Source organism: Coturnix japonica, chromosome 4, assembly GCF_001577835.2.
Source record: "Coturnix japonica isolate 7356 chromosome 4, Coturnix japonica 2.1, whole genome shotgun sequence".
NCBI classification, from domain to species: Eukaryota; Metazoa; Chordata; class Aves; order Galliformes; family Phasianidae; genus Coturnix; species Coturnix japonica.
In genome coordinates this window covers 38,514,209-38,530,723 of record NC_029519.1, presented here as the reverse complement: position 1 = coordinate 38,530,723, position 16,515 = coordinate 38,514,209, and the positions used below count along the sequence as shown (strand labels likewise).

The following is a 16,515-nucleotide window of genomic DNA, read 5'->3' as shown; positions in this document are numbered from 1 at the left end:
CGGCTCCCGAGCTGCGCGGCGGACGGGGCGCTCCGCTCCGCACACACCGCAGCTTGTTGCAGCTCGGTGCCGCGGCTCCGCCCGCCCCCCGCCGGCATGTGGCGGTGTCGGCCCGGGCCGGCTGGTAGGACGCCGCCTTCGCTCCTCCCCGTCGGCGCGGCCGTTGGGATTTGAAATGCGGCCGTGCCGCTACCGGGGGCGGGAAGTGGATTCTGAGGCTCCGCGTTGTGTCCGGATCAAACGCTGCCTGTATTGAGATATTTCGAGCTCTAAGAAAGCTACACGAGAGCCGCGTTAACGCACAGCCTGTAATAGCTCAGCCGCTGTGGGGCCGCCTCTGACCTATTTTCGTCCGAGTGCGTTCAGAGCGCAAAAAGGCGGCTTTGCGCTCCTTTTTGAGCCCTTAAATTCGCTAACGGGCCCGAGCGCCGTGAGGTAACCGCGGAAATATGCGGCCGTATCCATTACTGTGCGAGTGTGGAATCAGGAGAGTAACCGGGAGGTCAGCGAGCGATTTGAGGAGACGCAGATCCCGTGTAAGCCCAACAACTGCCTGAGCCAGGGAGTGCGATTATGCTGCAGTTTGGGTTTGTGCTGCAGATGGCTTTTTAATCCGGTTGCGTAACCTGGCATTAGAGAACGAGGGTAGGTCCCGCTTACGCTCCCAGCAGTTGCGACTGAAGGATCCAGCGAGTGGAGTTAGGCTGAGCGTACAGTGACAGACAGCAGTTATGCATGAGGGCACGTTTTGTGATTAAAGGGAGAAATTGGGTTAAGAGCTGGAAAAAATACCGAACCCTCCTTTGTTACAGCCCAGCTGGGTTCAGTTCCACACCCTGCCACTGTGTCAGCTCAGAAAAGGGACGTTTAACTCGCTGCTCAAGTTCCTTGTGATTCGACCCTTTCAAAGATTATAATGATGTTAATAATAACAAACAAAGCCACACAACAGTAGGAGACCTTACCTAAAGAAGATATAGGAAGAAGTGTGAGTTCCAGGAAGTTTCCAGCAGAAATCAGGGTCACAAGTAGCAATTTCTACCAGCTTACACTGTGTCTTTTGTGATCCGTTTCATTTCATCAGATGGTTTTGACCTTATGCTGAGCATAAAATACACAGTCTGTTATGTTTGCTGTGGTCTGTTAAAATGTAGAGACTACTATGTCTCAGATATGTTCCTGATCCTCTTTATACAGTTCGTGAGCAGATAAAAGCCTGATTTCAGCCGTGCTCGCCAATATGTTAATTCCTAAGCTGAATTTCAATAGAGCAGTATCATAGTTTCATGGTTAGATCATGATAAGGCTGCAGCAGGGCTGAGAAACACAGTTCTGCTTCTTCTGTAAGCTGCTGACTTTCACACCTGTGCCCTGTCTTTCTTTGTGCCTGTAAAAGCATTTCTAAAGCTCTGTGGCAAACTGGATCTGGTTACAACTAGACCAGGGAAAAGAAAATCAGTTATGTTAAACCCACATCTGCTTTACTGCTCAGTTATATGATCATGTCCTAGCAGAGAGGGAGCTCTGATGGAGGGCAGGACTGTGTGAATGATTCAGGAACAGGGAAGGAACATCTCCTTTGGTAGGAATGCCTAAAAGCTACTTTGTCTTGAAAAGAATGCCCAGATTCACACCTTATGGGCCCTGAACTTCCTGGCACCAAGGAGGACCAGGTACAGGTGGAAGCTGAGCAGCTTACGTGCTTTGAGATGCTGTATGTCCCACTCCCACTCCTGTTCACTTTTGACTGGTTTGTATTTGAGAGGGAAGAATGATAACTGGACACATCACCTTGAATAGATTGCGAGCACACTGTAAATGTGTTGCAAGTAACAGAATCACAGAATGACCCGGGTTGGAAGGGACCTCAAGGATCATGTAGTTCCAACCCCCCTGCCTGGCAGGGCCACCAAACATACACCTTTACTAGATCAGGTTGCCCAGGGCCCCGTCCAACCTGGCCTTAAATACCTCCAAGAACGGTGAATCCACTGCTTCCATGGACAGCCTCTTCCAGTGCTTAAGCACTCTCCTAGTGAAGAACTTCCCCCTAACATCCAACCTAAATCTTCCCTCTTTTAACTTAAAACCATTTCCCTGTGTCCTGCTATTGTCAGCCCTTTTGAAGAGTTTACTCCCCTCATGGGTGTAGGTTCCCTTCAGGTACTGAAAGGCTGCAATGAGGTCACCCCGCAGCCTTGTCTTCTCCAGGCTGAACAAGCCCAACTCCCTCAGCGTGTCTTCACAGGGGAGGTGCTCCAGTCCCCTGATCATCTTCCTGTCCCTCCTCTGGACCCTTTCCAAAATCTCCATGTCTTTCTTGTCCTGACACAGTACTCCACACCTGGACACAGTACTCCAGATGGGGCCTCACAAGAGCTGAGTAAAGGAAATATGGTTCATGACTGCATACACACCTTGGCATGATAAGGTTCACTTGGGGCTTACTACTCCCTTCCCCATTAGGTATCATTCATCTGAAGTCTAAGAGAATTTTAGTGCGCTTGCTTATGTTCAGCACCTCAAATTATCCTGTTAGCAAATACAGCACTAAGGAAAATGACTGGTGCAATTTTTAACAGTAAATGAGCATTTTATTTGTTTCAGACTGTAACTGTTCCAATTAAAAACAGATTTCCTTAATTTGCTGTAGATATTGTACAACGTCCCGTGATGTTTTTCATGGAAGAGCAACCAAATCAACAGGAAATCACTGTCTGTGTGTCAGAAATGGAAACATTTGATACGTTGTACTGTAAGTACTTTAGAGGCTGAGATCTATTTCTAACCATAAACACAGAGAACAGAGAACAAATCTCTTCCTCCTCAGCAGAAACAAAGTTCAGTCCTTTTATCATGCCCTTCTTTCTCAAATGTTTGATCCTCTCCCACTCCATTACCCACTAACTGCTGCCTCCCATTTATTGTCCAGCTGTTTAAGCATTGAGCTGAAAACACAGGAACATTAAGATTTACCTGCAAACGACTTTTTTTCCCCTTCTTTAAACTTCTTCTCTTGAATAGCTAAAATGCAACTTTGTTTCAATACTTAATCGGGTAACAAAATCTCCATTAGCACACACAGAGTTTACTGTAGAAGTAAATAAAATGATAAGAGAGAAAATCCTACCTTTAACCAAAAGAATTAAATTAGTGTAAAACTGGTGTTTTCATTCAGGTCTTTTAGTCATCCCATTGAAGCCAATATTCCTTTAGTTTTTTTAAAGCACTCCAGCTTGTAGCATGAAAATTACGAGTGTATAAGAGTTTATGTAACACGTGCTTTTATTAGATTTAAAGCAGTAAATAGGGTCCAAAAATAAACCTGGTATTTTAGGAATAATCTAGGTGTTACAGGATTAAAACTGATAAGCTTGTGTACTGTAAAAGCTTTGAAGATCTGTAATACATTCCCCTTCACAGTTTGTACCAGCTCACTTGTGCAATAAGCAAAGGACCTTCTTTTAAAAGGACTGATTTTCACATGCAAAAGAAAAAAGCATAAGTGTTGGTTCAGAAACAAGAAGCGTTCTTAGCTGAATATACATGGCAGATGTTATTTGTTGTGGGACTTAAACACTGAAATACACTTTACAAACAAAAAGTATGGGTCCTATCTGAATGCATCTTAAGTGAGACGTTTAAAATTCAACGAGTGCAAAGCCCACCCCCAGCTTTGTACTGAGCTATGTATTAGGTTACAATAATCTTTCTTCTCACAAGCTCCCATTCAAGCAAGTTAAAAGAGCACATCCATCTGTTTGTTTCAGAGTCACTGTTGCACTGATTTGTCCATCCAAGCTGCTTTAACATTTCATTTCATGTTGCATGAGATGTCAGTCAGAAATAAACCCAGCAAAAAACAACAGTAGTGCTTTTCTGAAAGGCAACATAATAACCAGGGATGTATGGCAAAAACTATCACTCCCGAAGGTTTTGCTTAACAATATAATAGAAAATTAGCTGTGAATGATAGATCCAACACTTGTGTATGATTTAAGAGTTATTTGTTAATCGCTTGAAAGGAAACAAAAAGCTGGGTCAGCTCTTTATGTTGACAGCATAAGAAACTCATATTTACAACAAATTTTTGTGGTCTCTCTCGATACCAGGAAAACAAAGCATACAGTCATTGTTACCATCTTATATTCTGAGAAGCATCATTTCCTAGTTATATAAACTTAGATTTGACATGGTCTTGAATCATTTTTTACTTTGAATAACGCATATCTTTGTAGTTTTGTCTTGGGTTCTAGAAACTACAACACTCCTTTACACCACCATGATTTTTTTTGTTTTGGGTTCTTTTTATACAAAGGAAAATGGAAAAATCTCTGCAACCGTCTAAGCCATTGTAGTGTTGATGAGGATCTTGGCAGCACAGCTGTGAGCATCTTTAGGTTTGATTACACACTTCGAGTCAGCAGCAGCTACAAAGTGCTCCTTGGGAGCAAGGTGAGCACTTCCTCCAATTAAATCTACAGTGAGTAGTTTAATAATTCTTCAGAGGATGATGATCTGGACTCAGTCAGTAGGATCCAAGTAGAGTCTAATACTAGTATGGATCCTTTCATAAAAATAAAATGAATACAGCTCTGTTTAAATGTCTTTCTGACCTCCCGCACAGTTCACTCTGCTTAAAAGATAAAGGCTTATACATCGGCAGCCTGTGCCAGTGCTTCACCACCTTCTGTGTGGAAAACTTCCTCCTAATATCTAACCTAAACCTCCCCTGTCTCAGTTTAAAGCCATTCCCCCTTGCCCTTTCCTGCTCTAATCCTTTACTTAGAAGATGATGCTAGCCTCAGCTTTCATAGTCATAAAGCTTCCAGCCTTACAGTTTCAAAGATAAGTTTGAAACAGAGTCAAGAACATTTTCTAAAATAAACCAAAAATACAACATAACCACAGAGAAAAGGTGACTCCCACTCTTTAGTTTCAACATTATGATGTTTAAACAGATATAATGGGGTTTAAAGGCTCTTTTATCTACGTGTTTGGTTGTTAATACTTATTGACAACCAGAGGTGAGACCTGATTTTGCTGTTACAACTATTCAGAGGCACCAAAACAACCAACCTTACATCTCTCCATAAGTGGCTGAGCAGATTTTTACATGATCTTGTAATTTATGTTAGAATTAGCAAAAGTAACACAATTTCTTACCTCTTAAGCGACTCTCTGTGGTTATCTACATTCATAGTTATATCGTCAAAGTCTGTTGCAAAATGAATAATATCTTTACATATTTTTTCTTTTTAATGCTGGAAAAGTTGAAAGGTGGGTTTTATGCTTTTAATATTTGTATACCTTGTGATAATTAAAACAGAAATGCTTATTAGTAATATTAAATGTAATGTAATAAAATGTAATGGTACATCAATCAAGCTAATGAACTGCAGCGTGTTTGATCGAGCAGTAGTAAGTCTTGCATCAAAATGGATTCTCTCAAAGGTTTATTTATGTCAATGTTGAGTATATGAAGGAAAGCATGGTAAGAAAAATCCCATCAGGAGACTACTCTTAAAAGCTACTTTTGTCCTGAACCAATTAATTAATTGACGTAGATAGACTCACAATGGTATTCCCTCAGCCAAAAGTGATTTTCATACCAGGATGTACTTCACATGACCAAAACTTCAGACTCAATAAGTTAATGCATGTTTCCTTATTACTTGGACAGAAGGCCAATGAGCTTATGCGTATTTTACAAGGAATCGGGCTGTTTGCATCCACTTCTCTCTATTGGCTGCAGGAGACAGAAGAATGCAGATTCCTCCTTCCTCCTTTGGCCTGTGGAATACATCTCTGTCAACTCCCCCTGTATTCTTTCCTGAAAGATTTAAGAACAGCAATTACGTAGTAAACAACTTTTGCTGTCACAGTTTACTTTCAGGTTTCTTGTGCTCAGAAGAAAATAGTGTTTCTGAATGCGAAAGGTAGAAACAAAACATTCTGTAGAAGTAAGTTTCAATATTTGTAAACCATCATCAGTTGCCACGTGCTTCTTTTTGGCAGCATGAGCATCAGTGGCTGCTCTCAAACAGGTGCTTTGGCTATTCAGGGGCTGGACTGGGACTAGAGCCTCTTTGAATCCCTTTCCTTCATATCACACCTCCAGGGCCAGACACAATCCATCCCTTTGTTTTCCTATTTAGAAGTAAAAATATCCTGGAACTAATGTCTTCCAAACAATGCAATATTTGGCTGTAGTAATTACATTTTACTTAAGTCCTGTCTACATTTCAGATAGAGAAACCCATGTTTTATGAAGATTTTGGCGAGTGGAGAGGTGGGGGCAGAAGGAACAATCCTTTTTTTTACCCACTTAAACCAATTTAGTACTGTCATTTATAACTAATCACATTTGGAAGCCCTTTTATACTGCCTGTAAGACTATCTAATGGGTGAAGAAGGGAAAAGAAAGCTATTTTCAGAATCACAGAATCATAGAATTATCAAGGTTGGAAAAGACCTAGAAGATCATCTAGTCCAACCATTACCAATACTTCCCAGCTAAATCATATTCCTCAACACCACATCCAGATGTTTCTTGAACACTCCCATGGTCGGTGACTCCACCACCTCCCTGGGCAGTGCATTCCAATGCCTGACTACTCTTTCCGAGAAGTAATTCTTCCTAATGTCCAGCCTGAGTCTCCCCTGGCACAGCTTAAAACCATTCCCTCTAGTTCTATCACCGATTACACGAGAGAAGAGGCCAACCCCCAGCTCACTACAACCCCCCTTCAGGAAGTTATAGAGAGCTATAAGGTCTCCTCTGAGCCTCCTCTTCTCCAGGCTGAACAATCCAAGCTCCCTCAGCCGCTGCTCATAAGGCCTGTTTCTTCTCATATTTGTGAAAAGAGAGGAATAACGCAAAACATAAAGAAATAAGATTTGAAGGGGAAAAATAGTACATGAGTTGAGTATTTCTTTGAATGTAAGTAAATAAATGAAATTCAGATTAAGATCGAAAAAGTTTGCTAAAATATAACAATTATTGCAACCAGGAACAGCTGGTGTTCCTAATATTATCTGCATCAGTACCAAGAGAGATTTGTTGTGTTTATTTCCTATCAGATGACCACTTCAGTTTCACTCTCTGCTCTGCAGCTGTCCCTGGTAGCATGTAATGCAGGCTGTCTTTGTTTTAAGTATTTGGTACACAGCACGAAGCCAAAACAAGTTACTGAACTTTCAGACTAAAGCAGCCTGGTGTACCAAGGCCACTGTTTGCCTATGAGCTGCTTAACTGGTTCTGCAGGCTTGACAGTAGCACGTGTAATAAAACTGTTTAGAGTGTAAATGTATTTCTTTTTTATAAAATATATATTGTGTCCCTGCTATACAACTAAAAACAGAAAAAAAAAAAGGAAAAGGTTCTAATATGTTACTTTAACATAATTCCTTATTGACAGACACATCAGCTTAGAGGACTTTTGGCCTGCTGCAGTTACATAAGTTTTATCAAAGTATGAAGAAAATAACTGCTTATATTTGGAACACTGCAGCAAATGGAGCATTGCTTTGAGTTTAGGTAAGCAGCAGCTTAGGGAGTCCTCCATCTTGCTTTTAATCCTACATGGAGCACAAGAGATGCTCATGAAATAGGCCCAAAATCACAGTTGTTGTCCGTAGACCTTGTAACTCACAGTACAAATGGAGTTCTAAATCGGTGACCTATTTAAATGCTTTTAATGTCTTGGATTTTAAACTTTCAATTTCCTACAACAAAAAACGCTGATAATCTAAAGCTAAATCTGCTTTGCCTTTCAACAGCTTGCATTGCTATTTGTGAAGTTAGTTAGGTGATATTAAAAGCATGAGTGGTTATAACTCACTTTCATTACTCATCCAGTAAACAGCGACTTCTCACATCTGTAAGAGAAACCATGTCAGCTGCAGACTGCAATGAATCAAGAATGATTACTTTCCAATTTCACTGCCATTAATGCCACGTTATGGCGCGCTCCATACAGGAATTCAGGTAATAGCAGAGTCTAGGGGGAGAGACAGTGGGCCTGCTTCATACAGAGGAATGAATTTAAGCTCACACTGTCATTGTACATACGCTTACACCAGAATAAAAGCTCAGTCTGAGTTCTGGTCATGCAATTGGGTCTGCAGTTCCCTCACCTGAATCACTTCTGTTGCAAGCAGAACAGATCTGTTGATTGAAACGTTAATTAATATTCAAAGAAGAGGTTTTCATCACTATATTCCCTAATAACGATACTCAGAAAAGCTGACGACGGTGCTCTTGGAATCTAGGAGTAAACTATAATGCTCTGCTCGCTCAGTTTTGTTGTCCACCACACACTTTTCTTTAAGCCAGTTTTTCAGCTCTGTAACCTGCTCTTGCCCCTTTGCTCATCCTGTCTTTTTCTACCCAACGTTTCTAGGCACTGCACTGCTTATCTTTCCACAGACAGTCCTCTGAAGATTAAGCGAAGTTAACAACAGCGCTCAAAATTGCAATTGTGGAGCAGAAGAGAAACACAAAATGGCTTGAGAACAGGGAACTATAAAACTTAACAGTCATTTCATGAGCTGAATTATTCAACTAGAAGTAAGCCTGAAGTCTTGGAGTTTACGCTTCTTACCCACAACTGTCATCCATAAATTAACCACACGGACTGACCCAAGTCAATACTGCACAGATCTGTGCTTTAGAAAAGTAGCAGCGATGGAATCTCTTGAGACAGAATTTGTGGTTTCGTCTGAGAAGGAACAGTATGGTCTAATGAGAAAAAAGAGTGACAGCTTATTGTGGAACTCAGCACACAGAGAAACACTTTTCCAAGTATGATGGTTCTGTAGAAAGATGGTTTTGGAGCTGCCAACTTAATGAAAATCAGTATTCTTGCATGGAGCTTTCAGCATCAGCACTGCCGCAGAAAGTGTCCAGTATCATATTCAAGCATGGAAAATTATCAATACTGCCTTCCTTGTTGGAGGATGGACAGATGGTAAAGACTCCAACTGTTAGGTTTGTTATGCTGCCCTATGTTACATGACATAGCATGCTGTAGCCTTCCATGTTTAGATTTAATTGCACAAAGGCTTTCTTTTTTGGAGAAGATAATCTAGGGAAAGGATGTTTTAAGAGGAACGCAGAACAAAACTAGAAACAGCTTCCTTAAACCATCCGATTAAATCATTTAAAAGACAGGCAGGGCTCATTTGTCCCATGCCACTAATTAGACTGTCTTACCCTACCTGCTTTGCCACAACTGTTTTCTTAAGAGTACATAAGAAAAAACTGTCCAAGTATTTTATTTATAGGGGTAAAATATGTCATATTCTACTCTGCTTTCCACTGTTAGAAACTGTCTCTGAACAGTCCTGGTTACTATTCAGCAACACACACGAACTAGAGCTCTATACTCTACGATAACTATATGATTATCTACTTTAGAAGCACCAGTATTTATAGGACTGCTTCCCAAAAGCTGGGGTAGCAATATGTTGTCCTGTCAATTGCATTAGCAGGGAATCAAAAGCAGGACTGATTCTGATGGAGTTAATCTTATATTTTCCTGTAGCTGAAAAAGACGCAGGAGGCAGCACTACCTTTGTTGTCATTTGAATGCCCTGATACAGAGAGTTCAGGGTATGTCTGTTGAATCACAGAATCACACAGAATCACAGAATGAGCCGGGTTGGAAGGGACCTCAAGGATCATGTAGTTCCAACCCCCCTGCCTGGCAGGGCCACCAAACATACACCTTTACTAGATCAGGTTGCCCAGGGCCCCGTCCAACCTGGCCTTGAACACCTCCAAGAACAGGGCATCCACAGCCTCCCTGGGCAGCCTGTTCCAGGGCCTAATCACTCTCCTAGTGAAGAACTTTCCCCGAACATCCAACCTAAATCTTCCCTCTTTTAACTTAAAACCATTTCCCCGTGTCCTGCTATTGTCAGCAATATGTGAACAACAAAAATGTTTTCTTTTTCCATCAGACCTACTAATGGTCGTGTGATGATTCATTCTGCATACATTACTATTCCACTGTCTGCTACAAAACGACTTTATTAGCCAGAGAACTCTGCAAGAAACTGTCATACGCAGGTGGTTCACCACAAAGTAAATGAGTAACCATCTGGCAGCGTAATTCACTAAACAAAGTCACGCTTTCCAAGTAATACTTGAAGCAAAACAATTTGTAAAGGCCACATATAAAGAAATAAAGTACTCCTCGCAAAGCGGCTCTAGGCCTTCACTGAGTTCACTGCTACAGAACAGACAGCATTACTCCACCATGGAGGGGTAATGGGTTGGTTTACGGCAATAAAATACTGGAACACAGGATATTCCCTGCATAAATGTTTATTTTAGGAGATAAGCGTAAGCTTTGCTTGTAGGTTACATGCTATTAAAAGGAATAGCCACAGAAGTGAGGTGCTATAAGAGCTCAGATAAGCAACTTCTGACGGGCTTTGACATCTGCCATGGGAACACACCTCTGCACAGCTCTGCCAATTCATCGCCCAACCACACTCCTTTTAAAGCAGGTTCTGAGCAACTTCCACTTCACATTGCCTTTCAGGGCTGCATTTTGAGCAAACACATAGAGATTAATACGAAAGGAGGACAGAGGAAGCATTTGTTCCCATATTAGCAACGTTCTGTGGGAACATGTCTTTGTCAGGATGAAGAAAGACGAGCTTGAAGGACTGGGCCTGAGAAATGCTCCTCATTCAATGCTTCTGGCCTGCCCAGGGAGGTGGTGGAGTCACCGTCCCCAGCAGTGTTCAAGAGGCACATGGATGAGGAGCTACGAGATACAGTTTAGTAGCTTGTGTAGTAATGGTGATAAGAGGATGGTTGGACTGGATGATCTTGTAAGCCCTTTCCAACCCTGTGATTCTATGATTGTAATGCTGAGCAGATCTGGCACAGAAGGGACTTCAGAGGTTGGGTCAGACACACCAATCTCACACCCACAACCGGCCCGTGCCCAGGATTGCTCAGGGCCTCCTCCTGCTACACTTTAAAAACTGTTATTAGTTTTACAGCTGAAAGAGGTCAGTACCACTGAAGACCTAACATCCTTACTAAGCAGAAGCAGCCCGTCCTACAGCAGCATTGTAGCTACACTCGGACGAAGCAGGAGTGTTGGGAGCTTCTTTGGGGAGCATGTGGCGGGATGCTAAATGGGGAGCGAAAGAAGGAGACTTCTACCAGCAGGACCCGACTTGCAGAGCGGGGCCGAGATCGCAGCGGAGCAGCCATCGCAGCCCAGAAGCGGCGGTTTCTCTCCCAGGCACAAAGGGCCGCGCTCCTCCCGGCGCTCCCCCTCAGAACAAGGAGCGCTGTCCTGCACCCCGTACCTGCCACCCTCCTCGCGTTCCCCTTGGCGGCCCCACACAACGCGGCCCAGGAGCGGACCCCGCGCAGCCCGAGCCGCCAACAGCGCCGAGCTCCACCACCCCACACGGACACGGCAGCTCCTTTCGCCCCGTACCCGGCTTTGTATATTTAAACCACGCTGCAGCATCCCGCTCCGCCCAATCACGGCGCGCGCAGCTCCCGGCGGCGAATGGCGGCCCTCCCCGCGGTTTTTTAAACCGTCCCTTTCGACCAATCGCCGCCCGGCTGCCTTGGCCCCGCCCCCCCGCTCTGCTCACCCCAACCGGTTCCAGCGAGTATGAGCGCTAACGACTCCCCGCGCTCCACCTAACCGCGGGGCCGCCGCGGCCGTGACGTCACGGCGGAACGAGCCAATGGGCGGCGGCCGGAGCCGGGTCGGGCGGGGCCGTAGGCAGTTTGAACCGGCGCGGCGGCCAATGGGAGGCGGTGGGCGGGGCCCGAGGCGCGGCGGGTCAAGTTGCTGTGGCGGGCAGGGGCTGCGGAAAACAAGAGGCGGTAAGTGCGCCGCCGGGCAGGCAGGCAGGCAGGCAGTCCGCAGGAACCGCGCACGGAGCACGGCCCGCACGCAACGCCGACGCTAAAGCCCTTCAGCCAGGCAAGGCCGCGCCGCCTCCGCTGCCGCCGGGTTCTCGCGGAGCGCGGCCGGGAAGGACGTGGGCGGAGGGAGAAACGAGCGGGCGGCGGGAGGAGCGAGGGAGGCGCGGAGCCGGCGGCGGGACACGGCGGGTGGGGCTGCGGCCGCGGGGAGGGCGGTGTCGGCGGCACCAAGGGCAGGGAACGGGCGGGAGCGCGGGGATCGGCGGGGAGCGGGCGGGCGGCGGGGCAGGGCCGGGCAGGGCAGGGCAGGGCCGGCCCCGGGCGGGGCGGGCGGAGCGGCGGCCGAGGGGCGGGAGCGCGGCGGGACCCGCCCGGTAGTAGCGCCGCCCTCACGGTGCCGCTCCCGCCCTCCTCCTCCGCAAGGACCCGCCGCCGAGCTCGCCATGGGCAAGGGCGACCCGAAGAAGCCCAAGGGCAAGATGTCTGCCTATGCCTTCTTTGTGCAGACGTGCCGTGAGGAGCACAAGAAGAAGCACCCAGACGCTTCCGTCAACTTCGCCGAGTTCTCGCGGAAGTGCTCGGAGCGGTGGAAGGTGAGCACGGGAGAAGGGCGGCTGCTGCGCGGCACTGGGGGCGGCGGGGCTAAGTCTGATCCCGCCCCCCCGCGCCTCTCCATTGCGTGTGTGTGCAGACCATGTCCAGCAAGGAGAAAGGGAAGTTCGAGGAGATGGCCAAGGGAGACAAAGCTCGCTACGACAGGGAGATGAAGAACTACGTTCCTCCCAAAGGAGAGAAGAAGGGGAAGAAGAAGGACCCCAACGCTCCTAAAAGACCACCGTAAGTGTTCAAATGGCATTAAAAAAGCCCCACAACATGCATTCCGTTTGCCTCTTACTTGCTTAAACATCATTTCTTGTTTCAGATCCGCGTTCTTCCTTTTCTGCTCTGAACACCGTCCAAAAATCAAAAACGATCATCCCGGTTTGTCTATTGGAGACACGGCAAAGAAGTTGGGTGAAATGTGGTCTGAACAGTCGGCCAAAGACAAGCAGCCCTATGAACAGAAGGCTGCAAAGCTAAAGGAGAAATATGAAAAGGTACACTGAGAATAACACAATAATCAGGACAGTTGTAGAAATCACTGTAAATGTGACTTTAGTTTTGCCCCTAACCTGCATATAGTTCACAATTCTAAATTGAACTTTGCCAGGCTTCCACGTGTATGGAAAGGGGTGGCAAGGAGCCCTTGTGGTGAGCCTGAATGTGGGATTTCTGTATGTCTAAGGATTTTATAAGTGCTTTGCTTCCAAAAAAATGGGTCACCTAGTTGGAAATACGTGCAGTGATGTTCCAATTCATAGGGCTGTACGGATTAGTGTATGTACTTTCACCAGAGGGTGAAAACATGAAAGTCTGAAGGTTGAAAATCCACTTCTCCACGCACGCTGCAGCATTAAATTAGTATATAGTTGTCATCAGAGTTGCATCAGCAGCATCTAAGCAGCATCTTTCTTACAGGATATTGCAGCGTACCGTGCCAAGAGCAAGAGTGATGCAGGAAAAAAGGGCCCGGGTAGGCCTGCAGGATCTAAGAAGAAAGCAGAACCAGAAGAGGAAGAGGAGGAGGAAGAAGAAGAAGAAGAGGAGGAGGAAGAAGAGGACGAGGAGTAAATGAACGCCCTGCTGTAAAGATTTATGCTCCAAAACCCAATATTTTGCTAAGAATGTGAACTCAAGTGCAGCTCATTGTTAGCTTCAGTATAAAAATCTGTACAGATTGTGTATAGGTAACGTGGTTCTTTGTAGGGAGACCTCTATTTCTAAAGTAAGTAGTAGCTGAGCGCTGCTACAGTTCAGTTTTAAAAGAGAAAGTTGTGGAATGTTTCTGCATATTTAATGGTTTTGTTGAGATTCAGTGAATGATAGCCAGGTGTTTCTTTTTTTTAGCTAAGTAAAATAAAGGAGGTGTAGCTTAATAGCTGAACTTATATTTTGTAGCATATTCATTGTATTACTTTTTTAAACAATTTTGTAATAAAATGTTGTACATGATTGTTGTTGTATTTGTTGTGCTTGAGAAGGAAGGGGGGGAGCTTGCTCCCACTGAAGGACTCTAAGCTTCGGGAATTCAAAGGGTCTTCTGTCTTTACACCGTGCTCTCTCATACGTACTACCTTTACAGAATCAGAATTGTAGGGGTTGGAAGGGACCTCTAGAGATCATGGAGTCCAACCCTCCTGCCAAAGCAGGCTCCCTACACCACGTCACACAGGTAGGCGTCCAGGCGGGTCTTGAATATCTCCAGAGAAGGAGACTCCACCACCTCCCTGGGCAGCCTGTTCCAGTTTAGTCGCAGTTGATGTTTCACCCCTACCCCCTAATGTATTTGCTTGTATCACCCTCATCATTAAACAGCTTTTAGTGCTGAAGTTGACCAGAGGATTTCCATCCTCTCCCCTGCCCCCCCAGAGAAAATAACCTATTGAAACAGAGGTTTTGAAGGTTTGTCTCATTAGCTGAGAAATAAGCCTTAGCAAATGTCCTGCTGTCTATATCAGGAAGGCTGGCTGTTGGGACAGATGTGCTCAGAGGCTTCCCTGATATTCCCCACTTTCCTGCCCTCTCCCCCTTGGCTCCAATATAAGCGACTTCTCATAAATGACACAGCATGAACGATTTTGGAATGTTCTCACATACCAGGAGTTCAGATTCCTGCAAAGAAGATAAGGCATTTTTAAAGAACACCTGCTCCTGGTACCTTATTAGCTGCAGAGTTAACAGTAGCACCAGTTGTGCTGTTTCACGGTCTTCCCAGATTTTTATTCTATCTAACAAAGTTATTTCCAAACCCATAAAACAGAGGCACTCTCACTTTGACAACCAGATGCAGCCATGTGCAGCAGGGAAAAATACGAGCGGGACAAAGCTGATATACATGGATGAATAAGTTCCATAAACATAAGAACTAGGAGGGCTACCAAACAGTCCTCTGGGACGAAAGATGATTACGATAGAAAATCAGTGTTCAGAGTCAATTTGGGGAAAATAAAGCCTTTTTTTTTTTTTCTTGAACCTCATAGAGGAGTTTCAGAAGGTTCTCATGATGGAGTTTTTAATGGAGGAGGCACGGTGGAGCATCTGTCTCAAATCCAACTGTAAAAGGTTTTGAAATGAAATGACAGGACAGATGGCGTTCATCTGAGAGTTCTAAAGAAACTCAATGTAACAAAGGCTCAACCTTTAGCTGTACTTTATGTAGGGTTTTTTCACTTACAGCTTCCTTAGTACTGGAGGAATGGAAGGTCACAGATATGATGCTGATTTTCAGAAGGTATTGGAGATACAGGGCACTTCAGTATATCCACATGGCACGCTAAGAAGTTCTTATGGCACAGATGAGAGTTTCTGGATCGTGCAGTAAAAATGAAGCTAGGGTGATCGGGTATGGCTACTCCATCTGAATGGATTTCTCTGCATTTCTGGAATTGCTGCTCATATGAGCTACTTCATAACCTGGTCTGCATCCCCACAATTCCTTCTGAGTCCAGTGTCTAGAGTCCCATAACAGAGCTCAGATGTAGAGCTCATTGCTACATTCTCCAGCACACACAGCCTTTGTGGGATTCACAGCTCTTCCAACTGTGGCATGTGCCTGAGACTGAAACCTACCCAGTAAAAGAAATAAAGTCCATTTTTCTGTCTACACAGTTTTCTCTTAATCAGTGCAATCAAGAGCTGCCACAGGCCAGCAATAAGTGAGTGAACCTGTAGGCTGCTCCAGCCAGACATCCTACGACAACTAACTTTGGCTGCATTACTAGAGAGGCTCATGTTGTTCCAGGACTGAATACAGCATCTGCCATCAGAAAAATCTTTGGCCAGGAAATCTCATGCTTCATCTACAAGTTCTATGGCTGTTCTCAAAACGTCTTAATCCAAACTTCTATTGCTAAAGTCGCACCCCTAAGTGGGCTCATCAGCAGAGCTGAAGGAATGACATTTGAATGGACAAGCTGTAACTGCACGGTCAAGTAGCTTCCAATAGAAAAGACCTCATCCTTCCAAAAGGTCTTTTGAAAAATGTGTTGTGATGACATTCTTGTCAGTACTGCCATCTTGAAGCCAGCTGCTGGCTGGCTGAACCCAGCGCTGACCTAGCACTAACTCCTCCTTTGGGAATCAAGACCATTAGCAAGACCATCATTCTTCTGTATCTCACTGATTTGTCTCAGCAGGGGAACAAACTGCAATGCCAGTGCGTCTCTTAAGGAAACTGGAAATTGTTTCGTGTAAGCAGATGTGATGGATGACCAGTGTCTGCCTAGATTCAAAACGTGGCCATACAAATTCTGAAATAATGAAAAGGAAACACAGTTTCTCGTTCAAAGTCCAGTTCAGTTCCTATCCCAAATCTCTGCTTTTGTGCAGTAGTGAAAAGGGGTCCTGATTATTTCAGAAACGAGGACTCCAAACATCGCATGAAAGATGATGAGATACCATAACAGGCAAAAGAAACCCCTCAGTGAAGGCTGCTGTTGCCATGCCGTGCATCTTGGGTGCTGACATTAGGGGTTTTTTAATACAGGTAGTGCTCCGCTGCT

General features: G+C 45.0%; 1 protein-coding gene and 1 long non-coding RNA gene across 5 annotated transcripts; both read left to right on the top strand.

Moving 5' to 3' along the window:
• The first annotated feature begins 228 nt into the window (after positions 1–228).
• Positions 229–9,717, top strand: LOC107313485. Of its 4 annotated transcripts, XR_004307011.1 has the most exons (6): positions 229–645; positions 2,654–2,755; positions 4,319–4,455; positions 7,422–7,540; positions 7,862–7,990; positions 8,406–9,717. It is a non-coding gene; the product is annotated as an uncharacterized LOC107313485 (long non-coding RNA). The 4 variants fall into 4 exon arrangements; XR_004307012.1 differs by having other exon boundaries at positions 229–536; positions 7,862–9,717; XR_001555011.2 differs by having other exon boundaries at positions 7,862–9,717.
• A 2,096-nt stretch (positions 9,718–11,813) lies between these two features.
• On the top strand, positions 11,814–13,966 carry HMGB2 (high mobility group box 2). Its single transcript, XM_015861835.2, has 5 exons — positions 11,814–11,972; positions 12,338–12,507; positions 12,606–12,751; positions 12,837–13,011; positions 13,433–13,966. Exons 2-5 carry the CDS (start codon positions 12,358–12,360, stop codon positions 13,583–13,585), a joined length of 624 nt encoding a protein of 207 aa, XP_015717321.1. The 5' UTR covers positions 11,814–11,972; positions 12,338–12,357; the 3' UTR covers positions 13,586–13,966.
• The last annotated feature ends 2,549 nt before the right edge of the window (positions 13,967–16,515 follow it).

What these genes read in the sequence shown, in the direction of transcription:
- HMGB2 (XM_015861835.2), top strand. Translation starts at nt 12,358, where the DNA reads ATGGGCAAGGGCGACCCGAAGAAGCCCAAGGGCAAGATGTCTGCCTAT. An exon ending in AGTGCTCGGAGCGGTGGAAG is followed by an intron (nt 12,508 to 12,605) that starts GTGAGCACGGGA and finishes GTGTGTGTGCAG; the next exon opens with ACCATGTCCAGCAAGGAGAA. An exon ending in AACGCTCCTAAAAGACCACC is followed by an intron (nt 12,752 to 12,836) that starts GTAAGTGTTCAA and finishes TTCTTGTTTCAG; the next exon opens with ATCCGCGTTCTTCCTTTTCT.